We start from the raw sequence: 8271 nt of genomic DNA on the forward strand, positions 1-8271 counted from the left end.
CCATGTCCCCCCGGAACTGTCAGTCCCGTTGTTTTCTCCTCCAGATTGTTCATCCAGCCTGTCCTATCCAGACAGGCCTGCAGATCTACAATTTTTGAAAAACTTAACACTATATCCTGTGTCCCAGTTCAGCTATGCCTTTTGCTTTGTTTGTATCAGGTCAGATTCAATGTGCTGCAATACGTTGTCCCAGAAGTGAAAGATCTCTACAATTGGCTGGAAGTGGAATTTAACCCACTGAAACTCTGTGAGAGAGTCACAAAGGTAAGCCCTTTGTATTTCCGTTTTTGGTGTATTACCTACCATGCTACTCGCTGAATATCAGATATTTCCATTGTGATTTGGGCTATTTATACAAAGGAGGGCTTTAAAAAGTTCGTGGAGAAATGGAATGCAAAGATCATTGCTGTTTCTCCAGACGCCTTTGAAGGCCTCTCAATTGTTAAAAAGTACTTTCTTATGTGTTTGCATTCAATGCACATTTCATTGTCTTTTTTCTTCATATCGAGGAAAAGGATATTTCTGATGTGCCAGATGAATCGTTGGAGGTAAATTAGCAGTGTGGCTACTCTAGCCATTGCTGTCAGTCACCTCCACACATGCCTGCAGCTTCTCATCACAGCTTACATGTTTGGGCACTCCAATGTTTCTGTGCAATTTTGAAAAAAGAGAAATCCATAGGAAAATAACAAATGCTACAGATCTCTACTATTTGTTACAGAAAGTATAACTCTTTCTCAATTTATTGGATTTTGTAGGTTCTAAACTGGGTTAGGGAACAGCCCGAAAAGGAGCCAGAGTTACAGCAGTATGTCCCACAGCTGCAAAACAACACCATCCTCCGCCTCCTGCAGCAGGTAAACTACACAACCTGATTGTTTCATGTGGGCCTGAAGGCTCCCCTCAGTCGTCTTGATTGCCAAGTGGGAAAAATAAACCAGTACCTGTCTGAATTCTACCTCCTGCCAGAACTAGAATTTATTTGTACAATTGTTTTGAAAAACATTTATAAAACTTGTCACTACCATTCACTATGTAAGTACGCATTTTTTTGTTAGTAAATTATATATATCTTTTCTTTTGATACCTAAATGACTTTTCACCATCTAATGTACCATTCCTTTATCCAGTTTCTATTGATAGAATCCTATTGCTGTGTTTGGCTAATAAGAATTAGCGATGAGCATGTCCCATACAAGACACATCCTTGAGTATGTCTGATTCTTAAAGCATGAAAAGTCGACTAGGCCATAGGCTTTACATATTTAGAGATTTTATAGCCATTTAATGTTCAATCAACGAGCCCTTCCCATCAATAGTAGAGTCTCTTAACACCAGTAGAAGAATCTCTTAACACCAAGTGTTACCATATTCTTTTAACATGGTTTATTCCAACTCCTTAAAGGGAGTTGAAATGTTGCAGGTTTTGATAAGATTTGGCTTACATGTTGTAGCTTTGGTTTCTCTTGGTGTTATTTCTGACAGCCTTTTTGTGAAGCTTCCTGGTAGTGCAGTGTTTAAAGCATTTGACTGCCAACTGAAATCAGATGGGCACTAAGCCACCAGGTGTTCATCGAGGTGACAAATGTGTCTGCTTCCATAGAGATCCCACCCTTGGATGCCCTCTGGGGCAGTTCTGCTCTGTCACTGGGAGGCCACAGGCAGGGGTTCGGTTTGGCATTTTGTTGTATTTGTGCACATTTCATTGACCTGCTTCCATTTATATGTGAGCAGTGTTATTTCTTATGTGCTAAACAAGTAGCTGAAGGTTAATTAGCAGTTTAACTGAACGTAGTAATGCTGCCAGTCTCCTTCACACAAAAACAATTCGCTAACTGTTCGCGGCATTAAGCACAGCAGGTCTTTGTCTACTAGTAAGTTTTTTGTGTGTACTAATCTGGATTGGAAAAGAGTATTTTTTGAGCAATTGTCTAATAGGATGTTTCAAAGCAGGGATTTAGAATTGAAAGCATTGAATGAGAACTCCAGTTCCCAAAGTCCTCTGTCAGTCAATTCTCCGAATGCCGTTTGTCTCCCTAAAAAGAGACTAGTTTCTCCTTCTCAAGGTTGTCATACAGTGTCACATAGACAGTTTTGGGGAAAGGGCGGCTACCCTTACTGTTGACCTTGTGTTTTTATGCAGGTGGCACAGATTTATCAGAGCATTGAGTTTTCTCGTTTGACCTCTCTGGTTCCTTTTGTTGATGCTTTCCAACTGGAACGGGCCATAGTAGATGCAGCCAGGCACTGTGACCTGCAGGTACGTGCTCTAGGGGACCCTGAGGCTCAGAGCGCCACGTAGTCTTTGCTTTCTTAGCTTTAGGTACAATGTCCCTGACCGAGAGGGTGTTTTATAAGCTGGGTTAATTTTTCTTCTCATCCAAAAGTTGATTTTGTGGTAGGACTTTATATTTGCATCTAGAGTCCCTACTGATGAGAGTCTCATTTAATTTCCAAAGGTTCGTATTGACCACACTTCCCGGACCCTTAGCTTTGGATCTGATTTGAATTATGCAACCCGAGAAGATGCTCCCTTGGGTCCTCACTTGCAAAGCATGCCATCAGAGCAGATCAGAAATCAACTGACAGCCATGTCCTCTGTACTCGCCAAAGCACTGGAGGTTATCAAGCCGGCCCATATCCTGGTATGTATCGGGGTGGAAAACGTCATGCCTTTCAACAGGGTGGGAGCCTATGCCTGAGGGGAGGGGTTGCCCCTCCTGTACTGTTGTTTTCTTCAGATAGATCAGGGGTCCTCAAACTTTTTAAACGGGGCCAGTTCACTGTTCCTCAGACCCGTTGGAGGGCCGGACTATAGTTAAAAAAAAATAACAAATTCCTATGCACACTGCACATACCTTATTTTGAAGTAAAAAACCAAACGGGGCAAAAACACCTGGCGCGCCAGATAAATGTCCTCCCTCGGCGGGCTGCATTTTGAGCTGCCTTCCATGCAACAGGCTCCTGAGAAGTTAATAGATGATGGATGGCTAGTGTTTTGTGTAATAGGCTTCACGGTGATGGCACCCTCCTTCCCCTTCCTCAAATGACTCAGAAAGGAAGAGCCCAGTTGCACAATTGACCTTTTCAGCTTCGCTAATTCTTTGGTGGGCTCTGTAGGCCATCTTGCCTTGGGCACAAGGTAGTTTTGGGGCAGAGAAAAGGTAACTCAGTAAGTAGAGTTTCCCGATTCATTGCTGTGAAATCAGTGACTAAGGGTACTAATAGCTCAGTGTGGAATAGTGGTTAAAACACTGGGTTGCAACTTTGAGGCTGCCAGTTTGAACTCACGCATAGCTCCATGGGGGAGGTGAGGCTTTCTGCTTCTGTAAAGATTTATGGTTTTGGAAGTCCTGTGGAGTAGTTCTACCCTGTCTCATAGAGTTGCTGAAGGTCAGAATGGACTCACTGGTGACTGGTTCTGTACCATAGTATTTGATAGGAATACTGGGAACTAATAACATGAAAATGCCATTTTCCTTTGTCAAATGCAAACACTTGTAAGGGTAATGCACATTTTTGTATCATGTTGGTTTTGTCAGTTGTGTGGCATGCAGATAATACTATATGCTATGTCTGTTTTCATACGTTTTTCTGTTTTTGAAGCAAGAGAAAGAAGAGCAGCATCAGTTGGCTGTCACTGCGTACCTAAAAAATTCACGAAAAGAGCATCAACGTATCCTGGCTCGCCGGCAGACCATTGAGGAAAGGAAGGAACGGCTTGAGAGTCTCAATATCCAGCGGGAGAAGGAAGAATTGGAGCAGCGGGAAGCTGAGCTCCAGAAAGTGCGCAAGGCAGAAGAAGAGCGCCTTCGGCAGGAAGCCAAGGAGAGAGAAAAGGAGCGCATTTTACAGGAACACGAGCAAATCAAAAAGAAAACAGTGCGCGAGCGCTTGGAGCAGATCAAGAAGACGGAACTGGGTGCTAAAGCCTTCAAAGACATTGATATTGAAGTAGGTGGCATTTTACTCCTGAGCTGTTGGCTTTACTCAGGTCTTTGGCCGTGTCAGACCATGGCTGTGGACCATTCACTGGTTTATTGTGGGCTGCTTGGTTATTTAGCAAAGCGAGGCAGATTCGTTCTTTTTTTTTTTGATTCATTCTTAAAAGCTGGGAGTGGAACACGCCTTTATTTTCAGTTGCTCTGTTCACTTCTGAGTCTGTTCATCATGGCAGTCGCAGTTCAGTGGAATGAGAAATGGATGCATATTCCTCCCCACCTTCTGTTTAAATGAACAGTAATCTAGGACTTGATGCTGTGAAGCTGCTATGTTAACCTTTATCCCCCTCTCCCCAATATATCAGTCAGGCTTTCCTCATAAAAATCTCCTCCTCCTCTCAGGATCTCGAGGAATTGGACCCGGATTTCATTATGGCTAAACAGGTTGAACAGCTGGAAAAAGAGAAGAAAGAACTCCAAGAGCGCCTGAAGAATCAGGAAAAGAAGGTGAGTGAGTGGGGCAGTAACCTTTTCAAACATCTTTTGGCCTCCACTTTGTTGTTTTTTCCCCCCCTGATACTCTTAAAAAAATGTGCTGGCCCATAATTCACATGTTGGAATTCAGTTCAATCATAGCAAAGAGTTGTTTCTAGAACATTTCTTTCTTTCTGGTACTCATTACTTCCCATTTACTTCCAACCTCTCTGTCATGTCCTCAAGAAACATCAATCCAGTTACTGTTTCACTGGATTAACTGATCTTGGATTTCCTATTCAGAATAGTAACAGTAACAAGTAAAACAGAGGAACCTCAACCTAAACGAAAACATGAAAACCTAGAACAAATTCACAAGGGGACAAAAAAAGATCATATGATGAAAGAGTGTTAAATTGTAAACCACTTGCAGCTACTAGTTCCGCATTGCATTGCCATGTGCTGGGTAGAAGGGGGCTGTTCACCTCCCTGGTCAGGGGACTCACTGGAGGCTTCATTCACCTGTGTTTCCCTTTCAGATACACACATTTCGTGTATATATGTACATGTAACTGTGTGTATATTTAAAAAACCCAGTTTTACAAGTGTCAAAAGGGAGATCTAAGGCTAAGATAGAGTACATTTTAACCTAACTAACTACCACAATCGGCTTTACAGTACTTACTGTCTGATAAAACAAGGCCATTCACATCCCTTCACTGTGGTAGAGGCTTAATCTATCATCTGTACGTGCACCCTGCAAATGGATTTTGGGCTTCCACTGTCCATAGCCTGAAAAATTAATAATTTTAACTCTGCTACCATTGTCTCCTCGGTATGTGGATTATATTATTTACAGTCATGGAACCACACAGGCTGGTGTGCTTCTATGTGGATTTAGTTGACTTCTCAACTGCTTGTTCGAAGAGAAACCTTTAGGATCCCAGAGGCTATTCTGGACCAGTAAACTTTTAAGAGAGAAAAAAAAGCACACTTTGTCTTTCAGAGAGGAATTTTAGTAGTGTAGACAAACTGCAGACAATACAGGGTTCCCATATATCCCTCTCTTTCTTGTCCACACTTGGTGGTACAACTGGTGATTGTGTGCCTTGGTGGACGGCATTGCTACATTGTTAACTACGTGTCTAGTTTATAATAGCCATCACTGTATATGTTTCATTGTCATAGCTCCACTCCCCTGAGGATGCCCTGTGCTCCATCTGTCCGCCCCTCTCCTCTCTCTACATATCTGGCAACAGTTCAGCTTTCTGTCCCTTCAGTTTTACTTTTCTTTTTGTAGCTTGATGACGGCCTATTTCTTTCTAAACAGTGGTCCGTTGTGTGAATGTACCAGCATTTATATGCTCCCCAGGTGGACAGCTTGGTAGCTTCTGGTTTGGGCAGTTGTGAATACCGTGCTGTAAATACAGAACATTGTTGGGCAGGCTTATGGGTGGACGGAATGCTATCTAGTGTGATTGTAGGTTTAGTTTTGTGAGCACCTCCCAAGTGCTGCTGGCCTGGAATGGCCATATTCCGCCAGCATTGACTCTCACACAGCCTTTCCCTCGCCAGCATGGAGTGTTTTGGGTTTTATCCATTAACAAGTGTGTGGTAGCATAGTGTTCCTCTTTACAGTTCCATAATGACAGGTCAAGGCGTACACCTGATTCCATATGCGTAGATGCTGTCTGTCTGGTGGTCAGGTTCGTATTAAATTAGTTAAAAAATAATTTTATTGGGGGCTTGGACAACTCTTATCACAACCCATACATACATTCATTGTGTCAAGCACATTTGAACATTTGTTGCCATCATCATTCTTAAAACACTTGCTTTCTGCTTGAGCCCTTGGTCTCAGCTCCTCATTCCCCCCCCAGATGTTTGTTTCCTTACTGTTCTTTGTGTTGAGTTTTACCTTCTACCTTGGGTAAAAATCCACTGTCACGTGTACTTTGCAGATATTTTTTCCTAGTCTGGTCTGCCTTGTGAATTCCCTAAAATGACACCATGCCCAAATAGGTGTGTTTATTACCACGGGTCTTCAACACTTTACTGGAGAACTAATTTTTTGAAAAAGTCTTTTTATTGGGGGCTCGTACAGCTCTTATTACAGTCCATACATCATCCGTACGTCAAGCACATCTGTACATTGGTTGCCCTCATGGTTCTCAAAACATTTGCTTTCTACTTGAGTCCTTGGTATCAGCTCCTCATTTCCCCCCGCCCTATCCCTCCCTCATGAGCCCTTGATAATTTATAAATTATTATTATTTTGTCATGTCTTACACTGTCCAATATCGCCCATCACCCCTTTTCTGTTGTCTGTCCCTCATGGAGGGGGGTTATATGTAGATCCTTGTAATCAGTTCCCCCTTTCTACCCCACCTTCTTTCTACCTGCCCCGTATTGTCACTCTCACCACTGATCCTGAAGGGATCATCTGTCCTGGGTTCCCTGTGTTTCCAGTTCCTATCTGTACCAGTGTACATCCATCCTCTGGTCTAGCCAGATTTGTTGGAGTATTTAAAAAAATTTTTTTTTTAAATTAATGGATTACTATTTATCAAACTACTAAATTTTTTTCTCGAGTCTCCTTAGACATATACACACATTTAATTTTTTAAAAATTTAGTTGTTCCTTTTAATGTTTTATTAATCATTTTATTGAGGGCTCTTAACAGATATAACAATCCATAATTCAGTTAGGTCAAATATAATTTTACATAAGCTACTACCATCAGATTCAAATCATTTTTTTCCTTCTTGAACTCTCTGATAATAGCTTCCCTTTATCCTCTCCCACCCCCAACCTCTACCCCCCAGGAACCCTTATTATTATATATTATGATTGGCCGTATCTTCACTGTTCAATGTATCCATTCACCTCCAATTCTGTTATTCATTCCCCTCAAGTGGGGTTATACAGTCATGTGGGTATCTCCCACCTCCCCTTTTCCTTTAGCCCTCAGGGAGAATCATTACTCCTGTTACTGTTTCTGAAGGGTTATATATCTTGGCTTTCATTCATTGAATGTTTTTAATTATACTATGAACATACGCAGGTCTTAAGATTTATGAGGTAAAACAAAGACCGTAATGGTATTGGGAGGAAATACTAAAGGACTAGAAGGCAGTTACGTGTTTCATATAACTCCCTAGATTTAGCATTCCTTCTGTGTGTCTGTGAGGGACTGTCTAATTATCTTATAGGTGGCTTTTGGGTTTCCACTGTGTCCACTGTCAATTTGATTGCTTGTTTATGAACTTTTGATAACCTGTCCCCTTAGATACCTCATGATCACGCCAGCTGGTGTGCTTCTTCCATGTGGGCTTTCTTGCTTCCTTGCTCAGTGGCCGCTTGTTTAACTTTAAGTCTTTGAGACCCCAGGTGCTGTATCTTAATAGCTGGGCTCCATCAGCTTTTTTCACCACATTTGCTTATGTACCCATTTGTCTTCATTGATCATGTCGGGAAGGTGAGCATCATACAGTACCATATTAGAACTAACTAGTCTCCTATGAGGTCAGATTTAAAGTAGAGGCCCGAAGTCCATCTCCATCCTTGTATACACACACACACACACACGTAACTATATGTACAAATATAGTAATAAATGTAAATATGTAAATATATATACAGGGAACCCTCGCCACTTCGTGCTTCGACTTCCGTGGCTTCACTCTATCGCGGTCTTTGCGTAACAGCACCCACTACTTACACCCGCTCCTTCAGAGGAAAAAGACGGCAACCCACCAGTAGAGTACATCCCATAAGTCATTTCATAGGCTATTGATTACAGTATTTGTAAGAACTATGTATAATAATACTGTATGTGAAATATGTAATACTGTA

At 41.9% G+C, this 8271-nt stretch overlaps 1 protein-coding gene and 2 non-coding genes across 4 annotated transcripts in view; all 3 read left to right on the forward strand.

The window, feature by feature from the left end:
- EIF3A (eukaryotic translation initiation factor 3 subunit A) overlaps positions 1–8271 on the forward strand; it is a 39662-nt gene that overhangs the window by 19513 nt on the left and 11878 nt on the right. For both annotated transcript variants that reach the window (XM_004700904.2, XM_045291293.1), the window contains exons 8-13: positions 160–264; positions 759–857; positions 2144–2260; positions 2460–2645; positions 3607–3954; positions 4344–4448. In XM_004700904.2, coding sequence (XP_004700961.1) covers positions 160–264; positions 759–857; positions 2144–2260; positions 2460–2645; positions 3607–3954; positions 4344–4448 — 960 coding nt within the window. The remainder of the gene's footprint in view (positions 1–159; positions 265–758; positions 858–2143; positions 2261–2459; positions 2646–3606; positions 3955–4343; positions 4449–8271) is intronic.
- LOC115870024 lies at positions 475–603 on the forward strand. The gene has a single exon (XR_004046493.1). It is a non-coding gene; the product is annotated as a small nucleolar RNA SNORA19 (small nucleolar RNA).
- LOC115870023 lies at positions 1694–1823 on the forward strand. Its single transcript, XR_004046492.1, has one exon. It is a non-coding gene; the product is annotated as a small nucleolar RNA SNORA19 (small nucleolar RNA).

This window comes from Echinops telfairi, unplaced genomic scaffold, assembly GCF_000313985.2.
Source record: "Echinops telfairi isolate 266 unplaced genomic scaffold, ASM31398v2 ScPeMD7_70;HRSCAF=299, whole genome shotgun sequence".
In the NCBI taxonomy this organism is placed as follows: Eukaryota; Metazoa; Chordata; class Mammalia; order Afrosoricida; family Tenrecidae; genus Echinops; species Echinops telfairi.